This window comes from Mytilus edulis, chromosome 4, assembly GCF_963676685.1.
Source record: "Mytilus edulis chromosome 4, xbMytEdul2.2, whole genome shotgun sequence".
NCBI lineage: Eukaryota > Metazoa > Mollusca > Bivalvia > Mytilida > Mytilidae > Mytilus > Mytilus edulis.
This window is the reverse complement of record NC_092347.1, coordinates 78752054-78767859: the sequence shown is the minus strand read 5'-3', so window position 1 is coordinate 78767859 and position 15806 is coordinate 78752054. Positions and strand designations below refer to the sequence as shown.

Sequence of the window (15806 nt, the reverse complement as noted above, 5' to 3'; positions counted from 1 at the left end):
CTTTGTACACAATATTCCTTGCAATGTGTCACAAGAAATGCATTTCATTGTTCATCAGTTCAAAGTGCGAAGGTTGCCGTGGTAAGTACTTTCAATTTAAAAGATTTCTGTTTTTATTGTTGATGTTTAAACTCTGCATGAAGGGCGATTTTTCATGTCGAATATGATCAGATAGCATTCGTCAAAAGAAAATTTTATCGGGACAAGACTGAATAGAATCCGGAAAGCAGTAGAAATTTTTCTCTTCTTTTGTGTTACATAGTTTAAGTTACAAAAATAATTTCCTGTCGGTATCTATGAAAAGTGTTTTTATTTTGCATTCACGATATATATGTATGTTAGTTTGTTTTCAAGAACGAACATGGAAAGTATTTTAAAATTATAGTTATGTTCAGTGGCAAATATTTCATGCATATTCAAGATAAGAAAACCAACTTATATACAATAAATCTATTACGCAGGTTCTACAATAGGGTTTCGATAGGGATACATGCATGCACTTTAGTCTAACATTGAATAAGAATTATTAGAAAAAAATCAGAAATGTTAAGGTTGGCCGAGTAAAGTTAGTAAATACCTTATAAGAAGCCCGGTTAAATGTCAAAGTAAATAACAATATAGCTCATATTCCCCTAGAACCTTAGTAAATGATTAATATAATACAATGCATACACTTTGTAAAATACAATATTTTAATGAACAGTTTGTTTATACATTAAATTTGCTGTATATATTTTCAATATATCAATTGTTTCCATATATATTTTTTAAGTAATAAAAAGTGTAAAAAAATTCAGGAAATACTAAGTAATGCTTATGTAATTGATTTACCCCCGTCATAATTTGAATAGAGCCACATAACAAATAAGTCTATTAATAGACGATCACAAAAATATTTTGCAGAGTAAGCGCATGCAATATATAGTTGAAGTCAGCTTCATAGTCACCTTCCTTTACAGAAAGTCGAGGAACCTAAGCTGCATGATCTTTGATGTTCGGATTACATGTTTATAATAATCATTTGGTGTTGATAGTTTCGTTAAGATTGTTTGTGCAGGTACTCGTCTCTGGAAAAAAATCCGAAATGCTTTAATAAAACAGGCCGTACGGTGACCTTTAGTTGTTAATGTCGGTGTCATTTTGGTCTCTTGTGGACAGTTGTCTCATAGGCAATCATACCACATCTTCTTTTTTATATATAGGATTTCCCCCCTGAAAAACAAGTGCCTGTGATATATCCGGATGTGAAGTACTTATATTCGTGTAATTTGTTTCATCTTTTTCAGGTATTGTCCGGATGTGGAGTATACGATGGAACAGAGGTACACGAGGCCTCAGCGTAAGATAATATTTAGTTAGAATAGTAGACTGTTATTGAAACCTGAAGGTACCCACGTTGTACCCATTTTGACTGTTTTCACCTTTTTTTATTTTTTATCCAGACACAAAATTCCATTCTTTGTTTATTTTGTAAATGTATCATTCTTTACTATATATATATAGGTTCACAAATTCTATTTTGAATTCATATTGTATTATAGAGAATGGGTTGAACTGACCTCGAAACGATCTACGATTCTGTAGCAGTCCATGCTGTAGTCAAAATTGACATAAGTTGATCCTATATTCTCTTTTCCGAAAACCATTGAAAATGCTGATTTAAGTCCATGATTGCAGATGTTGGGAGAAATACAATGTAATAGGCACATTGATATGTGTTTACAATACAGGCTTCAGTTATATTCTCTTTATTTTATTGCAAATATATTATGTATATGTAGCATGTTAGTGTGTGATTTTACTTTCAGGATATTAGTCCATCTTAGTAGAAATAAGGCAGACGTATCCATGTTTGCACCGGACATTGAACAAATGCATGCTATTGACCATACGAAAGGGGAACCAATGCCAACAAATAGGTCAGAATTTACAACTGTTTAAATAAGTATCTCAAAGAATAGACTTTTTTAAAACAGAGAAAGCAATACATATAAAACTGATCTTTATATAATAAGAAATTGCATTTAGGGATTAATTACATTCTTTATTCCGTCCCCGCTAATAAAAAACACATCTCACCTACCTTTTGGAGAAGAAGTTACTAAGTTGAAAAACTTGTGTCTAATCCATTTGTCATTTTTGATCAATAAAATATGTTTAAAATAACCCGACTTTATCTGTCTTCATCCTAATATAACCTCCCTATGTATAACTTACAGGAATGTTTTAGTAGAATCAGCACGTATTGCCAGGGGTAAAGTACAGGCACTATCAAATCTTACAGCCAATGATTACGATGCAGTCATATTTCCAGGCGGGTTTGGAGCAGCTAAAAATTTGTAAGTTTGGCATAAGACATTTTGCATTGGAAGTATTAAAAAAACACGTTTACACGAATAAGATGCAAAAATAATGTTTAAGTAAGTGGAACTGAATAACGTTTTTGTTGCTTTCTGAAATATCTGTCGGAATGTCGTAGTGAGCAGTATTTGCGTTTTATAAGAGTGTGATTCAAGACACTGTCTTTTCGTCCGAGAAATAGATAACATGCCACAAGTATAAGAGAAACAACCAGTTATATAAATGGCGTATTTGTAAATCGCACTCAGAAATAGGGACGTGTGTCTTAAATTTTGTCTTGTGATTTGTTACATATGGATTCCTAAAATATTTACTGCAATCATCAGCAAAACGTTTCATTGTAAAGTGACATTTTAACATATTGATCCTACAGTGCTGATCTTACTTCTGGATGGAATATGTCTAGGTGAACATTCAGTCAAAGGGTCATACACTTACAACTTATAAACGGTCTTTTTTCTTTAAGAGATAGAGTGTTTGGAATTTTATGTTTGTTCTACAAAACTTGTCATTTTATTTGTGTTAATTTTTGTTTTTATTTGTACGATCTTTTGTTCTATTGATTGACAAAACAAGGAAATGGTTAGGTATCCATGAAACGTCAAGTTTATGTTTTACCTCAATTCATAAATTTTTGTGAATGGAGTCTATTATGTCCTACGATGAAAAACGTATCGTGCTAGATAGGAATTCGGTTTTTCTTTTGTTGTTTTATATAGTGGGTATATATATCCTACCTTTACCCTGTGTTACCTTGTTTTTACCCTAGATCACCTTTAATTGTTGGACAAATGTATCACATCTCTGATAATATTCTGGTTTCAAGTCAGAATTTAAATCATAGCGAATGGTTCTTTCCTAATCAAAGTATCCGCATACTTTAATTAGCCCCACGTTAGATTTATTTTATATAATGATTCAAAGTCTTACTGTCAGACTTCATCATTTGTAAAAACGAAGGAGAGCGGTTTGAATATGAATCAACATGACAGATACCTTTACCATAGCCATACATTAGTTCTTACTGTATTGTTTTTTGTTATGTAGGTATATATATATTTATTAACAATTAAAATAGGTCGAATTTTGCCGTTGATGGTGCTAACATGAAAGTAAACAGTGATGTAGAACGAATTATACAAGAATTTCACAAGGGCAACAAACCTATTGGGTAAGTGTGTTGAGTTTATCCTTTGAGGGTTTTTTTAAGATCAAGCCTTAGTTTTATTATTCTCATGAAATAAGACGTAACATATCATGCATATGATTCAACAGATGGAAAAAAAAACCATTGAAGCAAAATAGAACGATTGCACACAGTCATGCAAAAATCGTAAAATTTGATACATATTTGCAACTTCACAAACACTGAGAAAGAAAGCTTATAAAAATATCTGGAAAACAAATTTAGAAACTTTTAGAAAAGATCTGTCAGATAAATTCAAAGTTTGTGTGGCAAAAATACGAAAGCCTGAATATTGCAATTTTTAATCAAAATAAAAGAAACAAAAAAATCCCATATAGATAACAAAATATCAAAACTTTGAACGCTGCACGGGAAGATGATCACATGTGCATCTTCCCGAACTGCTGAACGAACATATAAATTCGCCTTTTTCAAAAGTTTAAATTCTCCAGTCCATTTAAAAACTGAAGAATGACAAAACTTTTGAAGAAGACGTAATTATAATCGAGTACATAAAGTCCACATTAAATCAGTTTATATAATACTAGAACATACCCGTGATATCGCTGGAAGTATATAACTATGCGCAAGCCTTATTTTGATATTAGTATTGTCATCTGATAAAGTCATGCCGATTATAAGATATTCAGTTTTCTCTGCTTTCAAATCTTTCTGTTTGAATCAGTCGAACGGGAACTTATCAATTATTGGTAGTATTAATTAGTTGGAAAACAAAAGGTCCTGGAATGGAATATTTTTTAATCAACAGCATTGTACTATATTAGTTATATATAAAGTTGAATTCTTTGATTCGTCGTTTTTACGTGATGACGGCTGACAAATTGGACCTCGTAATTTTAGTATTATAGATATGCATTTATGAGAATCTTTTTAATATTATGTTTGATAAAGGTCTTATTCCACACTGCTGGTTAATAGGTACAATTAAACAAAGGCAACTTCATAAATTCAAACAATTGTAGGCCAATTACTATGATCGTTAGTTGCCTGGGAAATTGTTCAAATACTGCAATTTTTAATAAAAGACTGAATAATTTACAGAAAAATTAATCATAATACAAGAAAATAAAGGTGGTTTACATAAAATTGAGAAAGCAAATGGGGAATGTGTCAAAGCGACAACAACCCGACCATAGAGCAGACAACAGCCGAAGGCCATCAATGGGTCTTCAATGTAGCGAGAAACTCCCGCACCCGTAGGCGTCCTTCAGCTGGCCTCTTAAAAAATATGTATACCAGTACAGTGATAATGGACGTCATACTAAACTCCGAATTATACACAAGAAACTAAAATTAAAAATCATACAAGATTAACAAAGGCCAGAGGCTCCTGACTGGGGACAGGCGCAAAATTGCGGCGGGGTTTACCATACCATATGTCTGAGATTACTCTGACGCCCAACGGCTCTTTTGCAAGACAAGCTGGGGTCGTGGGGCGTCAAAGCTCGTCCCATATCAAAAAGTGGATATTTGCCCATCCAAAAGTTATTGATGCGCTGCTTCGTCGCTTCTGGTGCCAACTAACGGCTTGGAATTATATAAATCGGGTATCAATTTGTTCATTTTTCATTTATCTCTTCATTTATGTAAGCTGCACCTACCTACAGTTTTCACAGTGACTCATCGATTCAGACATTTTAACTTTTAGTTTCAAAAGGACGTCAAGATTATCTCGAGAAAAAAGTGAAGATTTATGCAAATGACCATAATCGAACACCTCGTTCATTTACGATGCAAGTAATCTAAGTGTTCGAGAGATTCCGATTGTTATCGTGGTTGGCACTAAATGCTTAATACCGATCTCATGTAAAGGAGGTGAAAAATCGTGGTTGGCTACTAAATGTTAAACATCGATCTCCTATAAAGGAGGTGAAAAAAGTATAAATATTTACATATTTGAGTCTCGAGGTCGCGAAATCTCTCGTTACTTGACGTCCTTTTGAAAATAAAAGTAAAAATGTCTGAATCGATGGGTCACTTTGAAAACTGTTTAAATATAGAAAAAATAAAGGGTGGCAGGTAGGTGAAGCTTACATAAATGAAAAATGAACAAATTGATACCCGATTTATATAATTCCAAGGCCGTTAGTTGGCACCAGAAGCGCAGAAGCAGCGCATCTATTTTGGAATGGCAAATATCCACTTTTTGATATGGGACGAGCTCTGATGTCCCACGGTCCCAGCTTGTCTGGCAAAACCGCCGTTGGACGTCAGAGTAATCTCGGACTAGTTTACCATATATTTTTTATAAATATTTAAAATATCACAAAAAGAAATTACCTTATGCCTTTATTGATTTTTAGAAGACTTTTGACACTGTATGGGAAGATGGTTTGTTTTTATAAAATATGTTATTAAATAATGTAAATGGTAAAATTAATAGTATGTACTGTGATGCTAAATCACAAAATAACTGTAATTTGGAATACTTTGCTTGTGACAATGGCGTACGACAAGGAGAACACTTGTCACCTCTATTTATTTTTCTTTATTTTAAACGATTTAGAAGATTTCTTAGTCAGAAAAAATAAATTATAAAGGACGCCAAATTTTATGGTTTTCGGGGAAGTAGGTCGTCATCCGATGGAAAATGATATTGACAGTACTATTCCCGGCAAATTTGATATCCGTTAAACAAGCAAAGTTTTCCTTCATATTATATCAACTTTCTAATCATATGAACGCTCACCATAATAAGCAGATAATGTACTTATAATGGCTTAAACATTGAGATGTATATAATAGTTCAACTATTTGAGTATTGTTTTTTTTTCTAATTTAAAACAGGATATTTAAATATGACTAAAACTTGAAATAGTAATCCGACAATGCCTATAAAGCCATGTACGAAGTTCTGAAAAGGGAAAGGATCTATCAGATTTCTGTAAAATTTGTATCTTGATCTTTTTTCAAGGTTGTAGTTTCTCATATGGGGAACACAAAACTTAGCTATATCTTCAGGATTGAAATTTCCTCATTCAAAATTTGCTTAAAGGTATTTACTACAAAATTTTAAGAAAAACTTTGAATTCGAGGATTTTGGACATCAATGACGCTATTTTTCTAACGATCAATATTTTTCCCGATTGAATCAGGAAGATGGCAAAACGTGACAAGAGAAACCCGCTTTTGCAGTCTATGTAACAATCGACAAATTGGGGAGGAATATCATTATTATATTTGAATGCATTTTTCTATCAAAACGAAAAGAGTATTTGACTGCATACTTTACAAAACGTCAAAACACACGTATGTCAAGTACAAGAAAATCAGTTCTGAAGAAGCTTGGTTCTTTTATAAAAATAATATCAATACTTGTGTTTGTACTCCTGTGGCTTGTAACTTTTGTAACCTCGCTCGCTTGTTTTGTACATATTGTAAATATTTATTGCTGTATTTGTTATTCTTATACCGATGCACAGGCATTTGTGTCAGAAAAAAATTCTTATATACTTTATATAAGATTTTCCCCCCCCAGTAAGACAAGTGCCTGTGACCGATGTAATGCATTGGTTTTATGGGAATAAAATATTTATATATACTTGTTAGTGACATTGTTTTGTATTTAAAGTTTGGTGAATTTAAATAGTCTTTAAAAAAAAATAGTTTAGGTTTTTATATAAGTGAAATTTACTTTTATCATCATTTTTTGGAGCATCTTATTATGAATGCATGTAGTTTTTGACCTTGAGTTTTACATTACCTGTAATGATTTTTAAGGTCTGAAGTTGTATCTTGTTGGATTTATGTTTTAGCAAAATTGAGTTCACAACGAATACATTTTATGTTTTACATTCGTAAACCAGGAGTTTATTTAATAACCACTATACTCCTTCTATATCTAAAATTTTACTAAGCAGAATGCTATGTTATTCATTTAACATTTCTTCAAGGCTGTGTTGCATTGCTCCTGTTTTGGCTGCAAAATTGATTCATGGATGTGAAGTAACAGTAGGTTCAGACCAAGAAGAAGGAGGCAAGTGGCCGTATGCTGGAACAGCCGCCGCTATTACAACAATGGGGGCATCACATCAGAAGAAAGATGTCACTGTATCCTTTTAAACCTGACTATGATTTGAATATGTATGAAATGATATGTGTTTTCATTTTTACATGTATCTGCGTGTATGTACATTTTTGTATATATGTGTACTCTGGAGTGTTGGTTAGCATCGAGACTAGCCATGAGTTATATCAGATCATATTAGTTTTAACTTAGTTTTCATTTATGATTATATCGAAGTTATTATTGTACTAGGATCATGTTCATCCTTAAGTGAAGTCATCCAGCCAAAAATTCTATACTATTCATGAATTTGAGTCAATCAGTTAATTTACAAAATAGAATGTTGTATTCTTGTGTGTGGAAGCATGCATCATTATAGAAAAAGTCTTTATAGTTTAATAAACGCTTCATTAACTTTTAGGAATTTTGGTCCTCAATGCTCTTCAACTTCGTACTTCATTTGGCCTTTTTAACTTTTTTTGGATTCGAGCGTCACTGGTGAGTCTTTTGTAGACGAAACGCGCGTCTGGCGTATATACTAAATTTAGTCCTGGCATCTATGATGTGTTTATTTGATTGTCGTATGTCCAAGTTTATGTCTCTGTCCTTTCCTGTGATATCATCAGGCACGTATGAGTAGTATAACGAAAACTTAGTTCTAGATTTTGATTGGATTGGTCTCAGTCCTTTCCAGTGTTGTCACAAAGTTAAATTGTGTTTCGATTCTTCCCGGAATAGAGTCCAACTTCAAGTAAGATGTATGCTACTTTTGATACAGTCCTTTTAGAATTTGAATTTAAATTGAAGAATTTGAGTTTTTGATATAAATATATTTGACATGTATGAACTCTGGTGATGACGGTAGGTCTTTCTTGCCTTGGCACTATATTTCGTTAAATCCCGGTAATCAAGGTCTCGACAAATTTCCGCACTTTTTTACTGCTAATATATAATTAAGTGTGATATGATTGCCTATGAGACAACTCTCCAGATGAGACCAAATGACTGGGAAATTGTAGGTGACCGTAAGACTCTCGTTTGATTATGTTTATTCACATGTATTTCTCGTCCAATCATACTATAATAAGACAAAGCCATAAGAGGGTGAATAATCACCAAATACAGCAATACTCTTATGATTTTACAAAGTTTAGAACTCCTTAACTTATAAATCAGGATGTACACGTAGATGAGAAAAACAGAATTATCACTACACCTGCCTACATGTGTGAAACTGCTCTACACGAAATATTTGATGGTATTGGCAAGATGGTAACTGGTGTGTTAAAACTTACAAAGTGATAGTGTTATAAGTATTAGACTATAAAAAAAACCAATACTGATGTTGAAAAAGAATGTGTCTTTTTGACACTTGTTATTGATATGCATTGAAGAACGTGTGCTATTAAATAAAATATTTCTAAACTTTTTTGTTGATTTGTATCTTAACCTGATGAAACGTTACAGATTGTGACAAGGTCAAGTAAACGTTGTACACCTTTTGAATTTTAATTCAATCTTGACTTTTCAGAAATATCACAAAAACCTCCTGGTTACATACCAAGTAAATGCCACTATATGGATGGTATACTGTTAAATATTTTTTTTGGTCTGCTTTTACCTTGCTAATACTGTATGACCAATAACATCAAATGATGTTGACACAGCTAGATAGCAAAATGGCCTTTTATCCTTTATAACATACACAGGGGTTCTATACATCATAGCCACACCCAAGAACAAGAAACGATAACTAAAAACCTTTGCCTCACCATGGCATGTGAACTGGAACTAAAAGACTCCTGATATCGTGACATTCAAATCAATATATTAATATCTAAGTCTGAAAGTGACGAGCACCAAAAGGCCTTATATAATACACTAGACACATTACGTGATGGGACCTTTGAGAAATTACATAGTACAACCATTAAAAATGAGTTTACATTCTAGGCATTTGCTGACCTGTCAATTTACCCGCCTTAAATAGAGTTTTGAAATGATTACCATACTTTGAACAGGTACTTCAAACTTAACATGGTACATCTGTGGTCTATTAAGATATTTTCTTAACTCGATTTTTAATACTCAGCACATGAAAAATTGCACTTTAATATTTAATGCTTGTGATTTGCGCTTTTTTTTTGTATAAAACAAATAAACAATATATAACTTTTGTATGACTAGATATACTATGTTTAATTCTAAATGAATCGGGGGATCAGCTGCATAGAAACGCCAGGAATAACACAAGAAACCGGCTGTAATATAGTTCAAATTTCATATTTAAAATTTAAATGGTCTCCATTCATGTTTTCCTTGAGATGAGCATCAAATTGTTCATTTTCAGCAACAGTAAACTGGTTTTTCCAATCCCCAACAACACCTAAAATATAGAATTTGTTGAATTCAAAATATTTCCAAAATATTTTAGGTTTTAATTTTTTCAATTAAAGTCTATAGATTCTTTTTGCATTTGGAAGACACGCAAAAGCGAGTGCAAACTAGCTGCATGTTTATCGAGAGAAATGATTTTATATCATGGATTTAAAATACTATTTAGCGTGGAGGGACATACTATTATTGCTAGTTTTATATCACCGTAGACCTGAATTCAAAACGTGACTCTTGAATATTTAGCATAGGACCTTTTTTGTGTCAACAATTTGTTTATTGCAACTTTTAATACTAACCCTGTATGTTTCTATTGTAAAATTGTAAAAACAAAACTGTACATTATTGAAGAAACTTATCTACACCTAGTGTTTTGTTTACATTGGTAGGTCATATATTTCCCTGAACTGTAATTGTGTCTTGGTCACCGAAAACATTTTTATAGAGCAAATAAAAGGTTTTAACATACCTTTTCTATATAATAATGCTACTTGTTCTGAATTGACAACCACTGTTCCACTGTCTCTTTCCTTTTCTGCGTCTCTCATTTTATTCACAGTGCATTTTTCACTTATTTCTTGTAACATCTTTTCATCTCTTGGATATCCTATAAAATCCGCTAGTTTTGAAAGACATGATACTGTATCCTACAAAAAAAACCCAGTATAAATAAGGGAGCTACCATTTGATTTTTATGGGGGGGCTAGGATGAAAAATTTTGGTCCTGCATTTTTTTTTAGTTGTAATCTCTGTCCTGTCTTTTTATTTTTCACTCTATTCGGTCCTGCCTTTTTTTTTATTAGTTAAGCCTGACTTTTTTTACATAAATTGTCATCCTGCCTTTTTTTTTGCAAAGTGTCTCATCCTGCCTTTTTTTTTACTCAAAACTCCTGTCCTGCCTATTTTTTTCAAATTTCATCCTAGCCCCCCCCCCCCCCCCCCCCCCCCATAAAAATCAAATGGTAGCTCCCTAAGAATAAACGTTGAATTGTATCATATATTCTTATTATAAACATTTCTAAGCATTTTAAAACACTATACGGCAAGACTTTTGATTGTTGTTGACGACTAAACGGTGGCCTAGTGCTGTTTACATATACAACCTCGTTATTTGGTCTCAGTGGATATGATCTTAATATGTAAGTTCAATGCACATCTTTATAAAGACTGCAATTTTTGCAAAATACTTAAATCCTTTAAATGTACTAGCTATCAGTTAACTGCGAGTACTCTCAGATCTGTACCTAGTGTCTTTTTGTTGTTGGGATGTACATGTACCCGGCCGCGTCCACTTGTAATTTTGTCCATCTGATGAGTTAAGCCTTTTTCAACTGATTTTTATAGTTCGTTCTTATGTTGTACTGTTATACCACTGTCCAAGGTTAGGGGAGGGTTGGAATCCCGCTAACATGTTTAAACCCGCCACAATATGTATGTATGTGCCTGTCCCAGGTTAGGAGCCTGTAATTCAGTGGTTGTCGTTTGTTTATGTGTACGTATTTGTTTTTCGTTAATTTTTTGTACTTAAATAAGGCCGTTAGTTTTCTCGTTTGAATTGTTTTACATTTTCATTTCAGGGCCTTTTATAGCTGACTATACGGTATGGGCTTTGCTCATTGTTGAAGGCCGTACGGTGACCTATAGTTGTTAATATCTGTGTCATTCGGGTCTCTTGTGGAAAGTTGTTTCATTGGCAATCATACCACATCTTCTTTCTTTATATATATATCCAGTAAAAATGGTTTTAAGTAACACATATTGAGCTGACAAATATTTTTGTAGAACTTTTAGGATGTAGATTCCTAAACTGTTATTAATTTTAATTGTAATAGCTTTAGTATGTGCCAACTTAATATTTAAAATTCATTAAATGTAGTCTTCTATTCAATTAAATAAAATTTCTATAAACAATATCTGGATTGGTAAGACCGCCATTCTCGAATATTACTAAGGGGTCAATTTAAACAAAATAAATATCTGTTGCATTATTGATGAGCTAGGAAATATGAGCAACATTCAGAAAAGATAAAAACACTATCAGGAAAAGTGTGGTTCGTGGGCCTTTTCATGCTCTCTAGTAGTTTGCAGTGGCGGATGCGGAATTTTTCATAAAGCACACTGACTGACCTAAAAAAAAAGGGGGGGGGCTCCAGTCATGCTTCATTGATTCCCTTAAAAATCAATTAAATTTTCCCCACACAAAAGGTTGGGGGACTAAGCCCCATAGATCTGCCTATGATTCGTGCATTTTCTGCTTTCTACACCATATTATAAATCGCTGAGATGACGATAATCTATATATATCAGGCGGATGCAATTATACTTTGATGAAAACCGAATCAAAGAAATGAGCTAGGTGATAGATTTCATAATTTTTTAGTTTCTGGTAAATTCGTCATATAGTAAACTGTAAGTTTTATATTGAAAGGACTTTCCAACTTACTATTTTAAGGTCTTCGTAATTCATTACCAATACATCAAGGTCGTTAGATGCTGTAAACTCTGCCCATTTCTTGTTATAAAAGAACCAATTCGAACTCACCTCCCGATCTGGAAAAGTATGTATTTTAAGTTTTTTTCTATAGTTAGGAAAAACAACTTCTTTGCCATCAAATGAACTATAACAAATGTTTAAACATTTCTCCCAAAAGCATATATAAACCGATAGTCACAACAACAAAATCCAAAATAATGACACAAGTCTTGTTCCTAGGAATTCATCATTCAACGATATGGAACACTACAATTCACAATTTCAAAGATTTATGTAAATTAACTTAATATGAGTGTTTAAAACTACTCCACACTTGTTCGAGTGATAAGCTGTTTCAACATATCAAGAAATATAATAAACAATTCGCATTCAAAGTGTTCAATGCTGGAATTATGAGCAAGTCGACTGGTCTGGTGTACGCTGATTCTATATTGTGTATTGAATCAACTGACAAATTTCCGACCAAAAAGCATCTGTGCACTATTTTAAAGAACAAGCAGCAGTCTTCACATGCTAAATTTAAAACAAGTTAACTTTTGTCAGGAAGATGAATCATTCCTCCTGGAAATATTGTTCTGACTCCGACTTGACCATGTTTTTCTTTATCGCTAATACATAAATGTCGCATGAGTAGCTGAGAAGCAAATATATGAATTTGAGTCCAGTTTCACTTGGCCGAAGATCTATTCGCCTGTTATGAAATAATCTAAAAGGCTTTGTGGCGAAATCAACCATGCTTCTTCAGAGGAAAAAATCATTTCTATCGCATTTACTCTATTTTGGCATAAAGAAACTTTTTTATTTGATCAAAACGAACGTTCGAAAATCAGACAGTTACCCCCTTCTCAATCGTTATTTTTCATAATAGACAAACTTGTCATTTTCTAAAAAAAAAATCAAATTGTATAAAACAAATGCTCCTGTCATATCCCTAACATACCATTATGGAGGATATATTGCAGAAACTGATTCCATGTTGTTTCACTGTCAATATTGAACTTCGTCTTAATCATATGATGATACAGGGATGTAATAATGTCCTTTGGATTTCGATGAAGTAAAATGAACTTGGATTTCTTTTCAACTGCTTGTTTTGGAAGACACACTGGGGTATAGTGGGTGTTGAATATTCTGGGACGTGGCTCATCTTTGTACTCCTCAGGCAGATGAAATTCAACCATACACGATTCTTTAGCTTTTGAGTGATATTCAGCTTTACCTTTTATTATCATCTGACACATCTCCCATACCCAATGTGTACCTGAGCATAAATATCTATATATTACAAATTATTAAAAGATCAAAATTTTTATAATTGGCTGATTTGAAAGAAAAGTAACATATTTATTAGTTCAAGAAAATGTTTTACTCGGTTAATTCTAATACAAGATGCTTTATTTTTGAGAGGGGTGATCAATTTAGTCCTAGTATAGCATATGACCTCAGGGGCATTGTTTTCTATTTCTGAATTTTTTACTATCAATGTGCCTTAAAAAAAATAGAAATAAAAAAAATATCAGTATAAAAACGTTAAAAATTGACTAAAAATGCCAAGTCATATGTTATATGACTAGTGATCAATTATTTAATCCAACATTGCAAAACTATAGATAAGAAAAACCCCAAATATTTTATGATATCAATGTGTTGAACATTTCATGACCTATTCATATTTATGCACAGCAACTTGATAATCTGTTATGATAATATTTCAGTTTTTTCTCGAATCCCGTATGCAGGTGAACTTGACTCCAATCTTAAATGTCTAGGATTGTCAGTTCAGTGGGCACTCTGGCTTCCGCCGACAATTAAAACTGACCGCCATAAAATAGCACAATAGTTTTTAAAGTTGCGTTTAACACTTATCAATCAATCAATCATAATTTTTCTTTTCCTGACCTTTAGACATTCAATGACATTTACGCTTGGTTGTTGTAAGTTCTGTTCGTATAGTGTTGCTGATAACTTCAACTTCATTCCCCTTACAGACTATGACGTGGATGATAAATACTGCTAAAGTCTGAAAGTCGTGATACGAGAATGAAACACCTACTGAGCAGTTGAGGATCAAGAAAATATAGAACATGTATGTCTACAATGAAAACCTACATAGGGAATACAGTAACATACCACATTTTGGATAAGCACAAATAAATATATCGTCATCATAACACTCCATTTCTTGAAACGCCGGAATAAGAATTCTAGGATCAGGTACCACCCCTTTCTTTTGGAAGGATAGTCTTATCTCTTGCTCTTCAACAATAAGGACTTCAGTATCAGCATTCCCAGGTTGTTTGATACTTACAACAACGTCCTTTTCTGTAATCGGTCCTGATAAAGAAAATATATGTATATTTTTTTTAATTTCTAATCTTATATTTTTGACTTCTTAAAACTGTTCTTAAACTACACATGTATTAAAGTTCAAGTTTTAATTTTTATATTTTGATCTGTATCGTTCTACCTTATGACATTGTTTAATTTCCATCTATGATTACTATATATAAACTCATTTTTATACTAAACGCATTTTGACACCCTAAAAGTTGAAAACACCTTTCATTCAATCAAAGGAAAAAAAAAGAGGAAAAAGCTTAGACTTAAATAAAAATACACCGATACGGAAGTTTAAAAGAAATTCCATTGAATAATTGAGAATCGTCTTAAGTCAGTGACCAATCATGCATGGTTAACGATTAGCTATTTCCAAAAGAAACTATTTCATATCACGTTTACAAAATTATATTGAATATATTTGTACTTTAAAAAATAAATTTTGCAAGCCTACCTACCAAATTCATATTTTCCTTTTTGTGGCTTCTCCATTTTCTGTGCGAGATAGTTTCAACATGTGCACCTTTAAAAATAGATAAACAACCACATGACTTGTGTATACGTGTAAGATAAATGTAATATGTAGGTATACAAGTCATACTCACATGATCTAATATTGAAAAAGATCAGTCAAAGGTGTTTAACCCGCGTAAATTCAAAAACATATATTCAATAAATAAATGTTAAGGTTCATGTGGACCCTATGGCTAAAATGGCCGTATTTTCACCTCAAAATTTTATCTGAGTACAGGCAAACCTGTGCATCTGGAAAAGTTTTAAGGCATAGCATGCCCTAGATAAATAGAATTCAAATGCATTGTATGATTTAGAAAATTCATAACTTAACTGGATTTTGCCGTACACTTTTTTTCGTCTCTGCAGAAGATGATAAAATTAACAAACAGTTGAGTTTACCTTGATATGGTCCACTCAGGTACACAGTTTAAATAACCAATTATTGTCAGGTATCTATTGTCCATCTAATGTCCATGTCAATTAAAAATGCT

The 15806-nt window shown here is 32.7% G+C and overlaps 2 protein-coding genes across 2 annotated transcripts; one reads left to right on the top strand and one right to left on the bottom strand.

Moving 5' to 3' along the window:
- On the top strand, window positions 1-9003 carry LOC139520620 (glutamine amidotransferase-like class 1 domain-containing protein 3, mitochondrial; the record flags this gene model as incomplete). Its single annotated transcript, XM_071313439.1, is given in 7 exon segments — window positions 1-81; window positions 1287-1339; window positions 1809-1919; window positions 2220-2339; window positions 3440-3532; window positions 7462-7618; window positions 8751-9003. Coding segments are annotated over 7 exon segments (741 nt in total), but the record flags the coding sequence as incomplete, so codon positions are not given.
- Window positions 9004-9743: 740 nt separating this feature from the next.
- On the bottom strand, window positions 9744-15392 carry LOC139520619 (sulfotransferase 1C2-like). Its single transcript, XM_071313438.1, has 6 exons — window positions 15258-15392; window positions 14593-14796; window positions 13403-13723; window positions 12412-12518; window positions 10438-10615; window positions 9744-9960 (listed from the first exon to the last, which is right to left on the bottom strand). The coding sequence occupies exons 1-6, from the start codon at window positions 15289-15291 to the stop codon at window positions 9848-9850; spliced, it is 957 nt and encodes a 318-aa protein (XP_071169539.1). The 5' UTR covers window positions 15292-15392; the 3' UTR covers window positions 9744-9847.
- Window positions 15393-15806: the final 414 nt, after the last annotated feature.

Coding starts and splice junctions, on each gene's coding strand:
- LOC139520619 (XM_071313438.1), bottom strand. CDS start 15,291: ATGGAGAAGCCACAAAAAGGAAAATATGAATTTG. Junction 13,724..14,592: donor TTGTGCTTATCCAAAATGTG/GTATGTTACTGT, acceptor ATTTATGCTCAG/GTACACATTGGGTATGGGAG. Junction 10,616..12,411: donor ATTACGAAGACCTTAAAATA/GTAAGTTGGAAA, acceptor TTTTTTTTGTAG/GATACAGTATCATGTCTTTC.